General features: G+C 38.3%; 1 protein-coding gene across 1 annotated transcript in view; it reads right to left on the reverse strand.

Moving 5' to 3' along the window:
* Positions 1-735: 735 nt before the first annotated feature.
* Positions 736-20621, reverse strand: part of Smp_166200 (axis inhibition protein, axin, putative) — a gene marked incomplete at its 3' end in the record, with an annotated part of 38916 nt that continues 19030 nt past the window's right edge. The window contains exons 7-10 of the mRNA XM_018790491.1: positions 16107-16203; positions 15614-16007; positions 8449-8985; positions 736-862 (exon numbers count right to left, since the gene is read on the reverse strand). Coding sequence (XP_018646222.1) covers positions 736-862; positions 8449-8985; positions 15614-16007; positions 16107-16203 — 1155 coding nt within the window. The remainder of the gene's footprint in view (positions 863-8448; positions 8986-15613; positions 16008-16106; positions 16204-20621) is intronic.

Below are 20621 nucleotides of genomic sequence, written 5' to 3' on the forward strand. Positions count from 1 at the left end.
CAAAATGAACTCTTAGCAACTATTGTTACTACCCCCCTTTCTCACCCCACCCCAATAGAATACAACTGGGATATACATAAATTCTAAAATGTATATATATATGAAACAAAAAAAATGGATAAATCGCAAAAATAAAATAAAACCAAAATAAGAGAGAAAATAGAAATTATGATTTCATAATATTATACCCTGTTTAACCCATGGAAAAAAAAGTGTTGTTGGGTCAGGTGGGTGAGCGAGTATGTACGATTAACTAAAGTGTACCACGCTCATACATTGACACACACGCACATACATCATAAAACTAAAAAAAACAACCAAAGAATGATGATAAGAAGGCACAAATTACCATGATTACATCATCATTATTAGTATAAGTAATAAGAAGAATAACCGGATTTGGATGATATCTGAAGATAGCAGCGCATACGAAGAGAGTAGGAGCAGTAGCGTAGAAAAATTGTGAATACTACAATGAATGAGGCGCTTATTTTTACATTTTGAATAATTTAATGATTATGTAATAATGTGGCATCAACGAGAGACAGAAATAGAATAGTTAAGAGATACATCCCTTAGGGGGGGGGTTATATGCCACTTCACTTTTCAACATAGTGAAAATAAGAGAGAGAATAGACAGATAGTGTAATGATTATACCCTAAGAACAAAAAAATCCAATGAACTAAATGATTTTTTGTATTCTTCCCAAAACAGAACCGTCTTCTATTCAGTTATCAATCAATTCGTTCAACTTTGGCGACAATTTTACCTTCCCATAAAGGTAGAATAGTATCATCATTTGTGATCTCTTGATGTACTACACCGGAATCGAATTCATCTGAAGCTTTCTTAAAAAAGTATCTATTATTTTAAGGATAAATAAAAAGAAGAAATAAACTTTGATGTGAAAACGGGTAAACCATGAGAAGTATTAATAAACAATTTAACAGTTATTTGTAATATGCCCTGGTAAGGCCGAGACTGAGAAGAGTCGGCTCTACCTCTCCAAATGCTCAAACAAGCTCACGCATATACAGCCACTGTCAGAGAAATCCCACTCACTGTTTTTTCGCAGCACCGGTATTGCTAACAAAATTAAGAGGACGATAATCGAATGTCCGGTGCCAAAACCGGCTTGGTGGACACGGAGGATCCACCTAGGGAAGACAGAAAACCTTCGTTCATCTCAACCATCAAAATCATAATCATCAGCAATAAATTCGCCCTCATCTTCAAGGTCAGCATGAAATGAATCACACCATCATGCCTTCTCGAGGTGATGGTGTTGTTTAAGAAATTGAGAAGACGAAAGGCGAATGGCCGGCACTTTAAATGGGTTGGTGAATATGGAGGATCCACCTAAGGGAGTAGGAAAACCCTGAATCCAAAAGGATGGTGCACATGGGCTTCAAGATCCTGAGGGAAGAAATGGCGTATAAATCAATTATTGGTCAACGGCTACCATGAGACTGCATCAACTGATTTGGTTCCACTACCTTGTGGATTAGACTTTTAGGTTGAAGGCTACGGGTGTGGCCCCCTACGGAAACTACTTGCTTCAGTTTGGGCATCCGGGCAGTATCCTGACCCTTATCACATGAATCGAATGACTTATGTGGCGCATATCTATTTGGTGCCTCCTTGTACCAATGTTTATGTATTCAAATAAATAAATAATATTTATCATATGAATAGTGATTTTTATTTTAATGATGGAAAATGAAATGATAAAACTTAAATTCAATAATAATTTGTGTACTTAAGACTGACGATACTAATGCTAGAATGTCTAACCCGAAATAGACAGGATCTGGTTCACATCTCCAAGCAGTGTTATCAAATATATGGTATGCTTGATAAATACGAAAAAGAGATTGTCAATTGTTGGCAACATCGTCAACCTGATATGTTAATGAATATGATAAACATGTATGCACTTTAGATGATGGTTGATAAAATTTGTGTGTAAAGATGTGGCTAACACACACACACTTATCATAGCGAGAGTAGTGTAGTCAGTGGAATGCGTCATTTCATTTCATTTGTGAAACCTGGCCTCTCCGAGTTGAGGATGTTAGACGACTCTCTGTGTTTGAACATCGTTGTCTCCGAAGGATTGCTGACATCCAGTGGCAACACCATGTTGGTAATGCAGAGTTTCGGCATCGTGTGTCCGGGCGCAAAGACGCCAATCTAATTGGTGTTACCATCTTGAAACACCGACTTCGGTGGCTTGGACATGTTCTACGAATGTCGTCCGACAGAATTCCACATCGTGCATTATTTGCCGATTCTGGGACTGGTTGTAAAAAGCGGAGAGGAGGTCAGTGTATGACATGGTGTTGTGGCATGAAAGAAAGCTGCAAAGAGCTAGCTTCTGTTGGAATTCACGACTCCCTGGCTGAGGTCCGAGAGATGGTGCAACACAGTGGCGATCCTGCTATAACCTTCTTTTACTTTCTTCATAAAGAGTGGTTCTAACTTTCTTAGCTGAAAGAGTTTTCCGGTTGTACATTTCAGTCCCCCTTATCTTTTCATCCTTTCTCTTCCTATTTTCATTATTTTGTGTGGCGCATATGTATCTGGTGCCCTTTTGTACCAATATGTATGTGTTTAAATAAATAAAATAAATAATAACTTATCATAGCATAGTGAATGTACAATTCAATGGTGATTTGTTGAAAGTTTTGACATTTGATTTGATGATCACTCTAGGTTATGTTGTCTACATTCAACAGGATGAAACGCTTCAGGATTATTTTTATACTGAAACTAGATGAGATCACATCAAATCGGCATTGAAACTATGTTGAAATGGTACGACCTTGAAGTAATAAACGACCTAATAAGTCTTTTAGAAACCACCATTGATACAGTAAGTCTATTGTCATAGAAATAAGAAGTGTTTCCTTTCTTGCGAAAAAAAATTGTTAAATTTATAAATTTGGATAACTCTATTGCCTTAAAAAATGTTTTAACCAAATACAGGAACACAGATTACCATCACTATAAGTGCATCGTTAATTAATAGAACTCAGTACTCAAGTCAGTCAGTCAGCTACAACATAGGACCAGGTACATTTATGCATCGGTCCAAGTTGCCATAGTAACCAAGTGTATCCATGATTTGTGCTTATGTTTAAAGACAGAATTAAAACTCGAGAGATTTAATCAATGACAGCTATCATTATATCATTTAAATGGCAATAATTTACTAGCATACTTTACTATGAATTGCACAATTCTCTGTTATTTGAAATTGTAATCTAACAGAAATTGAAGTCGGGAATATACTCCACATTGTCAAATCATCTAAAGGTATCTTAGTCAGTAATTACGTTTATGTTTTCATCTAGTTAGTCACTCATTTGTAGATATTTTGAGAAAAAAAAATTTATTACAGAATGAATTGGAAGTATGTTTTTAGTTATGGTGTGATCTTTCCTCTATCATGACCGACTTCCATAGCATGATGGAGTGATATTATCGTCATCGAAGACTTTACATTTTTTATGTAAGCCAGCAAAAATGACAGAGAACGAAACAAGCCCTCCATTATGAATTACGATAGTGTGAATAACAAATTCCTTGTCTCATTATGGTTGGTTGCCAGGTCTAAGGTCAAGACCGCAAACAAGAGTGGAGTTTATTCTCACCCGAAAATGACCATTGAAGTGAGACAATAAAACTATTTGATATTCTTCTTTCAATCGTCCCGACCGTTGCTGCTACCTTGACGTGGTGGTCGGGCTTGCCTATCGTGATGAACCAATCGAGAGATATTGGCTGGAACAATCGTACTCAAGTTCCTACCATGCCAGACACGTCCGTTGAAGAGCAGTGAGACTAAAAGCAGCAATCCCAAGGTCCGAAGTCGAAGACGTACTGCTGACTGTACAGAGGTGTGACAGCAGTAAGGTGTTTCCTTTAGACAACCAGCATAACAGCGATGCTGCCTTCCCACAAGGACGGGTGGGGTTAGAAAATGTCGACCCTAAAAATGCACACCTCGCCTTATCCCACGGATTTCCGTCTCCGGCGGTAAGGTCTCAACAAGTACGGAGCTAACACAAAAACTACCCACAAAAAGGTCGTGTGTGACCGACCTCAAGCAGTTGTCCCTTGGGCACTGCGGTCACGCTCTCAGGTCATTAAGACCACTTCTAACCCAATTTCCTTTTCAGGTACCTCTAGAAGAACCCTTCCACGGTGTGGGCAACCGGAAAGTGAAAACTACCCTCATACCTCTAACAGCACTCAAGACCACTGTATTCATAATCAATCTCCTTCTTCAATTCCTACTATTCCTTCTACCTTGACTTTCAACACTAAACTTCCTGCTCCGGTTTCCTCCTCAAGTGTCACCATGGCCAACGATTCTAGTGCGCGAAACGCTGTCCCAGGTCTACTAAAACCTCGCTCCAAACTACACATTAAAGCCTACAACGTACGTACCCTAAGTCAAATCGGTCAACAGGCCTCCTTAGCTAAAACCCTAGAATCTCGTACCATTGATGTATGCTGTGTCTCCGAAACACGCATACAGGATCCTAGTGTGGTCATTCACTTGACCTCACCTCGCCAAAATGGACAGCCAACAAAATACACCCTCGGTGTATCTGGCGACCCGTTGGCTAGTTCTCGTAGACTTGCAGGTGTAGGCATAGCACTAAGTACAAGGGCAGAACAGGCACTATTAGAATGGATCCCCGTTAACAGTCGCCTGTGTGCTGTCCGGCTAAATGGCTCCGTAAGAACTCGGAAGGATAGGGACACACGTCGTTGCCTTTTCGTCGTTTCTGCCTACGCTCCCACTGACTGCAGCCATGATGAAGTAAAAGATGACTTTTACAGAAAACTCTCTGAGCTTCTTCAAAAAGCTAAGCGCTCAGACATAGTAGTCGTAGCGGGTGACTTTAATGCCCAGGTAGGCAGCTTAAATCAAACAGAAAGACATTTAGGTGGGTATTTTAGTATTCCGGCTCAACGAACCGATAATGGTGATCGTCTGTTGCAACTATGCTCAGACAATCATTTATTTTTAGCAAGCACTAATTTTAAGCATAAGGAGAGACATCGTCTAACATGGCGACCACCTTCACCAAACCAACGATGGACTCAAATAGACCATATTGTCATCAGTCATCGTTGGAGAGGCTCAATAGGAGATTGTCGCTCGTATTGGAATACTTGTTTAGACTCTGATCACGCTTTAATACGAGCACGCATTTGTCTGCGACTCAATGGACGCAGGAAAAGTACACTAAGAAGACCCATTAGGATTGAACTGGAGGACGAGAAAGCCAAATGTAAATTCCAGAAACAACTGAGTTCACATCTACGCAGTTCTGTAAACGAGACTGACCCAGATGCTGCTTGGAAAGACACACGAACAGCTGTGGAAACAGCAGTAACATCTATTAGTCATTTAAACCATAGGGCTCCAAAGAACCAATGGATTTCCTCTAAGTCTATTTCACTGATGGATTCTCGTAAATTCATCCTATCAGGCTCTGAACACGACGAAGAGCGTAAACAAATTAGATCTAGGTTAACTAAAAGTCTAAGGAACGATCGTGAGCAGTGGTGGGCAACGAAAGCAAAAGGGATGGAAAAGGCAGCGGCTGTAGGCAACACCAGGCAACTATTCAGACTAATAAAAGAAACCGGGACTAAGAAGTCAAGTTTAAGTGAGACGATCTCGGAAAAAGATGGAACCCTTATCTGCTCTCAACCCAAACGTTTAGAACGATGGGCGGAACACTTTAAGGAACAGTTTAGCTGGCCTTCAGTTACTGCACAACTACCCACTATTCCCAGAAAACCTGAATGGAACATTGAAGTAGGCCCCCCGACCCTACTTGAAGTTCAAAAGGCTATAAGTAATCTGAAACGAGGAAGAGCAGCTGGTCCAGATGGATTGGCTCCAGATGTCTTTAAATATGGTGGTCCAATTTTAGCGATTAGGTTGACTAATATTCTGGCTAAAATCTGGGAGACGGATGTAATCCCATCCGACTGGTCACAATCTCTGATTGTCCCAATATATAAGAAGAGGCCAAAATCATCCTGTGATAACCATAGAGGGATTAGTCTGACTAACATAGTATCTAAAATACTAGCCTCAATAATTATCGGGCGCCTAACTAAAACTCGTGAACTCCAAACACGAGAAAATCAGGCTGGCTTCAGACCTGGTCGTGGCTGTATCGATCACATATTCACCATTCGTCAAGTTTTAGAGCACAGACACGCTTATCGGCGTCCGACAATGATAGTTTTTCTTGACTTAAAAGCAGCATTTGACTCTGTAGACCTAGAGGTTCTGTGGCAGTGTCTGTCATTGAAATGTGTACCTCAGAAGTACATAAACCTTGTGAAGGCTCTTTACTCGAACACTACCAGTCGAGTGAGAGCTTATGGCGAACTGTCATATGATTTTACAACCTCAAGTGGTGTCCGTCAAGGCTGTCCACTATCCCCATTTTTGTTTAACTTCATTATAGACCTGTTGCTGCAAATAACACTCTCGTCGACTGAATTTTCAGGAATTGATCTTCTACCAGGAGGTTCACTTATCGACTTAGAATACGCAGATGACATAATCCTGTTTGGTGAAGACACTGACAAAATGCAGAGTCTTCTGTTGGAACTCAGTAATAATGCCAGGATGTTTGGGATGCGTTTCTCCCCATCCAAATGTAAATTGTTACTCCAGGACTGGCCTGCGTCAACACCTGAACTAAGGATAGGGAGTGAAGTAGTCGAAAATGTCGACAACTTCACCTATCTTGGAAGTCTGATCAGCCCTAATGGGTTGGTGTCTGACGAAATCTCAGCACGGATTCAGAAAGCTCGTTTGACTTTTGCCAACTTACGTCACCTATGGCGAAGACGAGATATCCGTCTATCAATTAAGGGACGAGTATACTGCTCAGCAGTTCGCTCTGTTCTACTTTACGGCTGTGAAGCATGGCCATTAAGAGTAGAAGATACTCGTAGGTTACTAGTATTTGACCACAGATGCCTTAGAAATATTGCTCGCATCTGCTGGTATCACCGGGTAAGTAATAGTGAGGTTAGACGCAGAGTATTAGGGAATGATGGTAAATCAGTTGATGAGGTGATGAATCTTCATCGACTGAGATGGTTGGGCCACGTGTTACGTATGCCTGAACATCGATTACCACGACGCGCAATGTTGACTAGTGTAGGGGATGGTTGGAACAGAGTTAGGGGCGGCCAAACCAAAACATGGCATCAGTGCTTGAAGTCACTAACTTCTAGTCTGAGCCATGTTGGTAGATGCAGACTACCTGGTTGGGGTCCGCGTGACTGTCGTAACCAATGGTTGGAGACTCTGGGTGACATGGCTCAGAATCGATCACAATGGCGTAGGTGTATACACTCTTTGTCTTCCCTTAAACTATGAGATTAAAATTGCTTCGTAACTTCTTTCCTTCCTATACTATATCCTTATATACAACCTTTCTTTATATACTACCACCACTAAATTAAATACTTCTATGAATCCGGTGTTCATCTTGTTGTGCTAACGAGGTATGGCAACTTGGACCGATGCATAAATGTGCGTGGTCCTACGTTGTCGCTGACTGACTGACTTTTTCAATCGTTTATAATGAAGTGTTTACAAGTGATTAATCAATAAGAAGTGTGACCAGTGTCATGTTTTGCCATGTTCGCGGTATTGTGATATCAACTTGGACAGGTGAACAGAACGAAAACTAGCAAAGCAAAAGCAGGGCGAAACTAAGATATTCCTTTACGGTGTGACCCTGCTAAATAGAGGAAGAAGACCAAATTTGGACGTAAAAATATACAATTGAACAAGCAGCCCGGAAGAACGAACAACAAGCACTAAACTCATGTGTATTATATACAATACGAAAATGTCCTTGAAAAGCGTCATAAAATAGCATACTACAAGCGAACACGAATCAATGAAGTTTAAGTTCCTTCCAGAAGAGAAACACAAGTTGAAGGTAGTAATGGACGCTTTCGGTGAGAAAATGAGAAATTCGAATTTCCCTGATTAAATTACAAGAATAAGTAGTTTACCAAGTGATTTCTGGCGATCTATCATCTCTAACATGTTTATCTAATCCTTTAGTGTTCAGTGGATTCTATTGATTAAGTTGTGATATGATCACATCAATCCAAGTGATTTGGCATTACCTACACAAAACTACCTGTGTTGACATCTCTGGTGATTCGAGGTAGTTGACTGGGAACTCTACTAAACCTAAAATTTCGAGCTAGTTGGGATTTGTAACCAAGGTGTACTTGTAATCATGGTGAAACTGATGCTCCTTGTACAGGATAGTATGAAACATAGGGTCGAAAGGTTTCCTCTCACTTAACTGTAACCAAGTAACATATAAAGCGTCACCTTAGAATGACATCAATATATACATGATATAACTTACCGGAATAAACCTTTTTTCTTTGGAATTAATTGTTTAAATTGACCAAGTGTAATCTCTGATGATGGCCATAAACTTCTATAGGGTACCGGATCATCACCCATATAATAGCCTATAACAAGTGAATTGGACGAGGTGCATACACCTACACCGGAACTTCCCGGTGTGGAATTTGACGTCCCAGAAACAGCTGATGTTGATGAAGAATGAGTTGATTGAGATGTGGTGTTAGTTGTAACAGAACCTTGATGATGATGATGATCATTAGTACTGCTATTTGTAGTAGAAGCTGTGGTCGTTGTAGTGGTTGTAGTAGTACTACTACTACCACTAATATTAACTGGACTACTTTCTGTTTGATCTGTATCATGTGTAGATATTGAAGCATTAGTGGTATTAACTGAATCGACTAACTGCTCTGTACAATGTGTATGTAATTGAATATCTGATGTCTTATGAGAATACTTCGATTGAGAAAATGATGCAAACCATGGTGGAGAGATTACTGGTAATGATTTTGTAATTGATGGATCGATTGTACTACAAGAACAAAACAAAGAGATAAACATGAAGTGAGACATTTTATTTGCAAACATTAAGAAATAATTTTGACCTAAATAGGTCAGAGAAGCGATCGATAAATCTTGGATCCAAATGTCCTGACTTATTGTTATTCACTCAACGTTAAATGGATGGCAGTAGTAATATACAAGGTAATGTGGACTTCAGGATGGACTCACTGCAATTCTAATGAAAATGACTCTCGTTTAAAAGTCAAAAGCTGTATCATTTGTATATCTCAGCAATAAAATCTGAAACTGTGAAACTAGGTAACTGGGGTTCAAATATTGACTGTTTATAATGTTTTTATTATCAGTAAATCCAATTAAATTGTCTTGTATGTTGTCGATTATCTCATGATTTTCGGTTTTTAAAATACAATAGGAATAAAGTGGCTCGCACAGATACTCAGTCAGTCAGTCACAACGTAGAACTTCGTACGTACGTACATCAGTTCGAGTTACCATACCATATTAACACAGAGATACAATTTTCGATTCATATCCCATAGTGGTAGAAGTAGTAAGAGTATAAGCAGTAATCGAAAACATTACAGTTTGAAGATGTTATTCAACGAGTATAATCCAGTGAAATAAATTTGGAAAGAGAAAAAAGATAGAGGCATAAAGAATTCAGAAGATTAGAATTTGGCAGAACACAAAGAGTGGATGCACCTGAGCCATTGCAAACGATTTTGAGCCATGTCATTCAAGGTCTTTAACCATCGATTGCCATCATCTCGCGAATTCTAACCAGGAAGTCTACACCTACCAACATGGCTCAGTCCACTTGTCAGTGACTTCATCGATTTGTGCCACGTCTTGTTGTGGCCGCCCTAGCTTACTTCCAACCCACTCCTACATCATAAAACATTGAACGTCGGGGCAGTCGGTGGTTGGGCATTCGTAACACGTGTCCCAGCCATCTCAACTGATGAAGTTTCACTACTTCACCAATCGATTTGCCATCCTTACCTAATACCCGTTTCCTAACAACTGAATTACTTACTCGGTGGTCCCAGAATATACGAGCAATGCTTCAAAGACACCTATGATCGAATAATAGTAGCCTACGAATATCCTCTACTCTTATCGGCCATGTTTCACTGCCATAAAGTAGGACGGAACGGACTGCTGCACAGTAGTCCGTTCCGCACAGATACTAAGTAAATACTTTTACTCATATGCAAATGTGATCATTTATGTTTCAGTTTGCGAGTTTTTTAATTTAAAAAATATACAGATTCGAACATATGAACCAACAAAAGTTAAAAATTTAGTATACTTTAATCACAAAAAAAGTGAAGTAATAGCTCAGTGATTCAATTGATCAACTTCCAGCTAATAAATCATGGATTCGAACCCGATTTCACTTACTCCGATTCGGGTCTCTGGATATATGGATTAGATCTCTTGCAATGAAAATGTCAATCGAATCCATGTAAAGTAATATATACTTAAGCGAATAGGTTATAATTAAGAGAAGTACAGTTATAACAAACAACCAGTATCTTATATTCACATAGTATTACTTGTTTGAATCTTCCAATTGATGTTTAGGATTGCAACTGGTCAGTCTCTTATCGGCATACGTGCATACTGTGCATATTTCTCGATATTGTCTTAATTCACAAGCATTATAAACAAAGATGGATAGTGGCTAGCAGTGGAATCCAGTTTGATGTGCGTTTCGTCTTGTTTGGGACTCGTCAGCTGGATGTTTTATTATTTATTTATTTAAACACATAAATATTGGTACAAGGAAGCACCAGATAAATATGCGCCTCACAAATCTCATTCGATTTGTGTGAGGGTTGTGATACTGCCCGGGTGCCCAGACTGAAGCAGGTGGTTTTCTTAGGGGGCCACACCCGGAGCTGGATGTACCTGCATCCCGAAGTGAACATCAACTCTGAGATGCAGGTACATCCATCTGACGAGTTCCAAACAGGATTCTACTGCTAGCCACTATCCATATTTGCTTAAAACCAGTATCGTAATTGTTTTTTAGCTTTCTGCAAATAATACATATGATAGATGTACACTTTCAAAAAACAAAACCCCCTCAATTTTAACGACAAAAATACATCAATATATAAGTAGAATAAAGCGAAAAACAAAATAATGATGATAATAATCACAGTGATTAATTACACCCAGGGTATATTTTGATGGTAAAAGTGGACAATGGAAAACAATCAACCAACTAACTGACCCAATTAACCCAACTATATATGATAGTTATAATTATATTATAACCACAATCCATCAAAAAAATCATGATACTATCTACATAAAACACACACACGTACAAATATATGAAGTATTCAATCAGAACTGAATATATTGTCTCCTTTCATTTACCACCTCTCTCTTATAGTCTCCATCTACAATATAACCTAGACTTATCCATAGACAATGAAATAAATCATAAAGAGTAACAGAGGATGTACACGTGTGGTCAGCAGTTTCTTCACAAACAACGAAGCAGGGAAGGGCACACACACAGAGATGAATGAATGCATTGAATTAACACATGATTAATAACACTACTTACTTACTTATTCCTCTCATAACATAACTAATCAATCAAACACAAGCATAGAGATAAAACTGAGAAGAAGAACAGGACAATAACAACGACAAGCAACAAGTACAAAGAGAGAAAGGAGAATAAATAACTTTACAGAATGACTACTATTAATATCTCATAACCATTAATAATCATTATCTATATGAGAAACAAAAGAGAAACTTCATCAAATATTGTCACCACCACTGACGAGATACAGGAAGAAAAAAAAGAAGACAATTGATATATCCCTCCATATTTGTATGTGTGTGTATATGGACGTACGAATGATTCTATGTATGTATAGAACATATTCGTACATGCACACACATATTGGCAAAATTATGATACCTGATTTCAAAAAAGAAACCTACTGTATATCTAAAAAGAAAAATGTGAGTATATTATTGTAAGAATGGCTCGTTGACAAACAAAAGGAAGCCTCAAGAAGCCCAGAAAGGGCCGAAAACATTCCATCCAATCACCACTAGGGGAACATTCTAGAATGTCAACATGTAGCTTCCCTATTGGATGAATAAAAGGGCCCCCTTATGTGCCTATTGGTTGTCCGAAATGATGATTTACTTTCAGCCAAAAAACTATAAATATATGAGATTTTTGGACTATATATGAAATCAGAGGGGGTTTTGCGGAGAATTTAGTATTTTCATAGTTGACATTAACACCGTTGGATGCCGGCTCAGTGGTCTATCGGTTAAGGGCTCTGGCTCGAGACCGGTAGGTCCTGGGTTCGGGTCTCGCGAGTGCGGGATCGTGGATGCGCACTGCCACTGAGGAGTCCCATAATAGGACGAAATGGCCGTCCAGTGCTTCCAGGTTTTCCATGGTGGTCTACCTTCAATTGACTCATGATTTGAACTATATGTGGAATTTTTAGGCAATAAAATCCATGGTCTTCTGTCTTCTCTCTTGCGACATTGAGGGTTCGATCGTTCAAGTAGTCTAGTAGTACGCAGCATAGCAAGAATCAAAGCTCTAGATATAACAACGAATATACATCAACAAGTTAGCGCATAGACTCTAACAATAATAACAATATATTGACTGCTGATAGGTCGACTATGCGGTGATACACACCAGAATGGAAGCAGACAAATCACAAACTGATTAGAACATGAAATCGATCAGTGATTAGTAATGTAGACACAAAAATAAATCGTCACAAATTGACACATTACCATAATGTGAACAACTTCGGTCATATATTCGATTGGAAAAAGGTGAAGATTTCATATAGACGCAATTCCAAAAAACATCAGAGAATTTTTAGAAACTTGGCACTCAGGTCAATTAGCAATAAACAAACACATTGAAATCAATCCAATTTATCAACCAATCAGAAACATTATGCAGAAACATAGGAACAAAAATCAAACCAATAGGAGATGCAACCAAAACAAAGAAGTAAACAAGGACAGATTTAAGGTTAACAAGAACCAATCAACATTGAGGTGTACAGGACATTATTATTATTTAAACACATAAATATTGGTACAAAGAGGCACCAAATATATATGTGCCGCATAAATCTCATTTGATTTGTGTGTGAGCTGTGATACTGCCCAAATGCCAAAACCGAATCAGTAGGCTTTCTTAGAAGGCCACACACAGAGCCTTCGACCTGAAGGTCTGATCCACAAGATAGTGGAGCCACATCAGGAGATGAAGTCTCATGGTAGCCGGTGACCAACGATTGATTCATACGCTGTTTGTTCCCTCAGGATACTGGAGCCCATGTGCACCATTGATTTGGAATCAGGGTTTTCCAACTCCCCTAGGTGGATCCTCCATATCCACCAACCCGGTTAAAGCGCCGGACATTTGCTTTTCGTCCTCTCAATTTCGTAAAGAACACCCCCGTCACGAGAAGGCAGTGAGTAGGACTTCCCCGGTAGAGGCTATATACGCGTGGCCATGTAAGAGTATTTCGAGAGGGAGAGCGGACTCTCCCCACTCTCGGCCATACCAGGGCATTTGGGGGCCTATATGTACACTTATACACTATATGTACATACTTATGAGTAAATAAGTGAATTCTTACTAATAGTCAGTTAAAAAAACAAGTTTATAGCTGAGATAATTGAGAGATTTTTTTAATAAAAATGCAACATAATGTAAACACTCACTTTGATATGGTTAAACAGTAAGTACACTAAATCAATAACAAATGAACAGAAAAGTTTTCTAAATTACGACAACTACTCATGAGTAATATAATTCCATAATTAGTTTATATGTATCAATCCCAAAATTTGACTTGATAGCACCAAATACATATGCACCACACAAGTCACTTGATTTGTGTGTGGACTGTGATACTGCCCAAATGCCCAAACTGAAACAGGTGGTTTATTTAGGGGGCCATACCCGTAGCCTTCAACTTATAGGTTTAATCCATAAGGTAGTGGAGCAACGTAAGGAGATGCAGTCTCATGGTCACCAGTGACCAATAATTGATTTATACGCCATCTGTTCCCTCAGAATACTGGAGCCCATGTTCACCAGTGGTTTGGAATTAAGGTTTTCCTTCTTCCCTAGGTGAACCCTCTATGGCATAAGATTAAAATTTCTATGACTTATATAAAATAGTCTATAATAATATCATGGTTTAAATATGATACATTTAAAATTCAACCAAATTTACATTAAATTCAATCTAATAGATAATAAATTTTCAGATAGTCAAGATATATAACTGAATTGGATAATTTTTACAGTTTTATATGCTGACTTGAATATATTTATTGTGAAGTCTTATTATCATTTAATTCCTTTACTTACGCCTGTTACCCCTCGTGGAGGAGCATAAGCTGCACACCACCATTCTCCATCCAACCCTGTCCTCCACAATCCTTTCCAGTTAACATTCATCTATTTCATATCTGCTTCTATTACCCGACGTAATGTGTTCTTTGGCCTTCCTCTTTTCCGCTTCCCTTCACCATTCCAAGTTAGGGATTGTCACGTGATGCAGTTCGGTGATTTCCTTTGTGTATGTCCGACTCACTTCCAAAGTGTTTTCCTAATTTCCTCTTCAGCTGGAAGCTGGTTTGTCCTCTCCCATAAAACGCTGTTGCTGATAGTATCCGGCCAGTGAATGTTGAGTATTTTGCGTAAACAACTGTTTATAAATACTTGTACCTTCTTAACGGTGCATTTAGTAGTTCTCCACGTTTCAGCTCCATACAGTAGGACTGTCTTGACGTTGGTATTGAAGATTCTATCTTTGAAATTAGTTGTTTTGAGTTGCATATGTTCTTCAATTGTAGAAATACTGCCCTTGCTTTGCCAATCCTCACCTTTACGTCGGCATCCGATCCTCCTTGTTTATCAATGATGCTTCCCAGGTACGTGAATGTTTCCACATCTTTCAGAGTTTGTCTACTAAGTGTGATCGGGTTAGTGTTCTCCGTGTTGTATTATCATTTAGGATAACAAATAATTAGAACGAATATCTATTTGGTGTTTGTTAAATGAGTGAAAACTCAATTAAATAGCCAATATAAATGAGTTATATCAACATTATTATTATTTATTATTTAAACACATAAATATTGGTACAAGGAAGCACCAGATAAATATGCGCCTCACAAATCTCATTCGATTTGTGTGAGGGCTGTGATACTGCCCGGGTGCCCAGACTGAAGCAGGTGGTTTTCTTAGGGGGCCACACCCCGAGCCTTTGATCTAAAGGTCTGATCCACAAGGCAGTGGAGAATCGTGAGGAGATGTAGTTCCATGGTAGCCGGTGACCAACAATAAGTTCATACGCCTTTAGTTACCTCAGGATACTGTAACCCATGTGCACCATTGGTTTGGAATCAGGATTTTCCTACTCTCCGAGGTGGACGCTTCGTGTCCACCAATCCGGTTAAAGCGCTGGACATTTGGTTTTCATCCTCTCAATTTCGTAAACAGTACCCCCCACTCTCGGCCGTACCAGGGTATTTGGGGGCGTTTTATATCAACAGTAATAAAGGGAAAATTAAAGAGATATGTACATACTACTACTTACCTGGCAGATTTGTTATATGTATTTATAGAATTATTATTAGATATAAGTTGTATATGTTTATCTTTAGTCCAATGATTTGTATTATCATTACTTTCAATTATAGAATAAGAAGATGGTTTATTATCATATCTTTGTTGTGATTTTGTTATATCATTAGTTGGATGTGACCAACGAACACCACCGACAATACTAGTAGTACCATCACCACCACTAATGTATGCTTTATTATAGCTTAAAGAAGTAGATGGACAATATGCTTCATGGTTATTATTATTATTATTGTTAACTGGAGACATAAATGAACGTTCATCTATATCCGAAGATATATTTCTTTGAGATGGATTATCATCTAGTGTTGTAGTATCATGAGGTCTAGTTGAGTGCATACTAAGATCTATACCAATTCCACTATGATCAATATCATTAGTAACATTGTCCTCCTTCTCTTCATCGTCATCATCATCAACATCACGAAGATGACCACCTCCCCTACTTCCATCGCCACTCCCTTCTCCTCCTCCATCTCCACTACTTGGAGTACGATCAGCTGATGCAGCCCATATTCTTGAACAATGATCTTCAAGAATAGCCTAAAATTATATTCAAAGAAAATAGTCATGATTATAGTAATAAAAGAAATTGGTATGGATCTTTGATGAAATTGATGGATCAACGATAAAATCGATAGGATTGCACAATAGAGAGAGAGAAAAAAAACAAAAAAAGATAAAACGAATACATACTCTGCCTAACAACACAATGATATTGATTGTTACAATTTAGATTATAAAATAACTGCGTGTGTTGGTGATTAAAGTTATTACACTTAAAGTTGCAATACAATAAAACAGATAAAAAGAGAAGTTCGATTTTAAACCGAATAAACATTCAACATATCAAATTAGTTTGTTTAAATGTAAGAGTCTATTGTTTGAATGATTTGGTAAAGATAGAAGTCGATTTTGAAAAAACAACAATGCCAATATGCCCTGGTACGGCTGAGAGTGAGGAGAGTCCGCACTCCCTTTCGAAATACTCTCACATGACCACGTGTAAACAGCCACTATCATGGAAATACTACTCACTACCTTCTCGCTGCACCGGTGTTGTCTACGAAATTGAGAGGACGAAGAGCGAATGTTCGGCGCCCGAACCGGTTTGGTGGACACGTGCTCCAGGATCCTGAGTGAACAAGTGGGATATGAACTTATTGTTGGGCACCAGCTGCCATGAGACTGCATCTCCTGATGTGGCTCCACTACCTTGTGAATCAGACCTTCAGGTCGAAAGCTCGGGGAATGACCCCCTAAGAAAACCTCCTGTTTCGGTTTTGGCATCCGAGAAGTATTCCAGCCCTCAAACAAATCGAATTATTTATGTGGCGCATATGTATTCGGTGCCCCCCTTTGTACTAATATTTATATGTTCAAGTAAATAAATAACTTTTCTTTAAAAACCTGGCTGAGTGGATAACGTGATGGCGTTTGAAGCAAAAGGTACTGGGTTCGAATGCCAAAGTGAACATCAACTGTGAGATGCAGGTACATCCACCCGACGAGTCCCAAATAGGACGAAACGCGCTCCAATTGATTCATGATTTCAACTATGAAAAATCAGAATTTTGTTTGCTTAATCATAATGTACTTCTAAAAAAGGTCACGTGAATAAATACAAATACAAACCTTTCTTTTTATTATCCAGGACAAATCTCACTTTCACTCTGTTGCACACATTAACTTTATTGTTATTTGTATGATTTATGTTTGTGAATAGAATGGTGCTTAACTACCTGTGAATAAAACCACCCAGAAATACAACTCCATCACTTGATCCTCCATTTAAGGTATGGAATAACATTTCAACTACAAATTTTGTAATGTTTCTCTTTTTTACAAGTGAAGAATTTCTCGAATATTTTACCATTCCTATTACATTATTATTCAATACTATAGGTTTGATAACAGTAAATAAGTCTTAGTACAAAATAAGTAACATTTCAATAAGATTTCTATTTTATAAGCATATAACTTATGGTTGAAAGCGTGAGTCAATTGAAGCTAGACCACCAGGGAAAACCTGGAAGCACTGGACGGCTGTTTCGTCCTATTATGGGACTCCTCAGTGGCAGTGTGCATCCACGACCTCGCCTCGCGAGCGAGATTCGAATCCAGGACCTACCAGTCTCGCACCAGAGCACTTAACTTATGAATATACAAAAAGAAAGGTTACTAAACTAAACAATGATAGAAGTTTCCATTTATATTCATCCGTAAATGTTTACAATCAGTACTGTTCCTGTTGTAACACACGGATGTATGAGAGCTGATATTGATTCACAAAATCTATATATACTCTAATACAATATTTTACTCTAGTTAAAGAAGTGCGAGTGAGCATGGGAGTTAATTGGCTAATCGAATCAAGAAATACCTATACACAAGTTTATATTACGTTTATCTGTCGCTTAGGAAATTAAACTTTTCAGTGGTTTATGCCTCATCCCTTGCAAAATAAAGCCAGTTCTTGGTTAATTATATGGATTTATCATTTCGACGATTTCTGATTGGCTGACTGCAACCCTCATGATAACTCTTTACATCGCCAGGTACGTCTAGCTGACGAGTCTCAAATAAGACGAAACACGCGTCAAACTGGATTCCACTGCTATCCAATATCCATTTTTGCTTACAATGTTTGTGAATTAAGGCTATATTGAGGCTAATACGCCCAGTATGCACATATGCCAATAAGAGACTGATCAGTTGTAGTTCTAAAAACATCAATGGGAAGATTCAAATAAACAATACTATGTGAATTTATAATTACCATTATTTATGTTATCAGGTGATCCGTAAATTAGGACAATAATAAGTAGATGGCAATCTCCTATTATCCTTATTAGAAACTTTTAGAAGTAGGAATTTCAATGACATATTGATCGTGTGAAAAAGTACAACAGTAACATAGCTAATAGTGCAAAAAGATATAACAATTTGCATGAATCTCTAACTCAACAATAAGGAGTGTGAAAGATGATCGAGTGTACCAGTAATAATCTACATTAAAATGTTTCTTATAACTTTATAGCTATATTTATACACAGTGAACTGTAGTGTAGACAATAGATCTGATACAGTGAAGGGGGGGGGCAATCAGACATCAACTAATTGATAGTAGTACGCTACCGGACAAGGTTTGGCTTCTTTATCTAAGCTGTAAGATAAGCGACATTGGTTGAATATGTAGCTTAAATTTCCAAAGGATATATATATATATATCATTGAGTATATAGATATCCCTGGATTCGGTTTAGCTGATAAAGCTTCCTTAGCACTTAAGTAGCTGGTTTGGGCATGTGTACAGCATATAAGTGTATCAATATCAGAAACGTAAACAGCAAAACATAATAAGATCCACTAATTATTGTTACTATGCATTTTCACAAGTTCTCTTCCATAATTCTTCAAATCCTTATTTTTACTACTAATTTAAGGGATTTGTGTAGACTGTTGAATTTTTACTGTTTACATATCACGAACTGAATTGAATTACACAAACAGTGAGAAATAGAAAGCATTAGACAGCTATTTCATTTCAGTATGAGACTTCAAAGGTGTACACTCACAACTTCACTACAAATCGAACTGAAAACCTTCAAGTCTCGTAGAAAATGCTTAACCTTTGGAATACTGACCCGGTAATTTAATCGCGTACATCTTTACTTTCGACCAATTCATAATATTACACGGTCATTATTCATTCCCACTGACATATTTAAAGATCACTGGTTACGATCAGTCACTAGAACTCAAGCAATTACCTCTAGAAATCAGTCACTGTTACGTATATGATTGTTACTTTATTTCTGGTGAATAATCACTACTACTAATACTAATACTACAGTATAAAAATATCAAATTTGCTTCACTTTATCAGTAACGATCGGGGGCTGACTTTATCAGTACTTGGATGTTGTTTTCTGTTAACTAAAACCGAATCGATATTTCGACAAAGTAGCTCAATTTTACTTCATTTAGTCTTTACGTTTGTAAACATTACCTTTTATGAATGGTATAATTCACTTATGTAGTCAGTCGATTTACTTCCAAAAAACATATAGAACACTTTGAAAGGAATGGTTAGAATATTTACATTAAATTAAACTATATGAGATGCCGTTTTTTTCAACAGATATGAGTGTAAACTATACCAATAAATATGTGCCACACAAATCTCATTTGATTTGTGTGAGGGTTGTGATACTACACAGGTGCCCAAACTGAAGCAGGTGGTTTTCTTAGGGGCCCACACTCGGAGTCTTTGACCTACAGGTCTAATCCACAAGGCAGTGGAGCAACGTAAAGAGATGCAGTCCCATGGTAGCCGGTGACCAACGATTGGTTCATACGCTGTTTGTTCCCTCAGGATACTGGGGCACATGTGCACCATTGATTTGGAATAAGGGTTTTCCAACTCCCCTAGGTGGATCCTCCATATCCACTAACCCGGTTAAAGTGCCGGACATTCACTTTTCGTTCTCTCAATTTCGTAAACAACACCGGTGCCATGAGAAGGCAGTGAGTATGACTACCCTGGCAGAGACTATATACGCGTGGCTATGTGAGAGCATTTCGAGAGGGAGCGTGGACTCTTCCCACTCTCGGCCGTACCAGGGCATTTGGGGGCGTATAAAAACTGGCTGAAATAAATTATATCAAACTAATAAACCATAACAACCTCAGTGGTGACCACTGACGTGACATTAATAGAACGCGAGAAAATCGTATTCTGGGGAATAATTCGTCGAGTATTCATCTCGACTACTTTTTAACTTTCATCATTTCATTGATGATATATAAACAATTTAGATGGATTAGTTGATAATCAAACTAGATCATACAACTACTATCTTGTAATTACGGTTCGATTACACAGACTCCAACATAACTTTAGCATCTGTTTTTCTTGTCATATCATTAACCATGAGAATTTTTATCAAGTTCAATAA

Source organism: Schistosoma mansoni (assembly GCF_000237925.1).
Source record: "Schistosoma mansoni, WGS project CABG00000000 data, supercontig 0080, strain Puerto Rico, whole genome shotgun sequence".
NCBI classification, from domain to species: domain Eukaryota; kingdom Metazoa; phylum Platyhelminthes; class Trematoda; order Strigeidida; family Schistosomatidae; genus Schistosoma; species Schistosoma mansoni.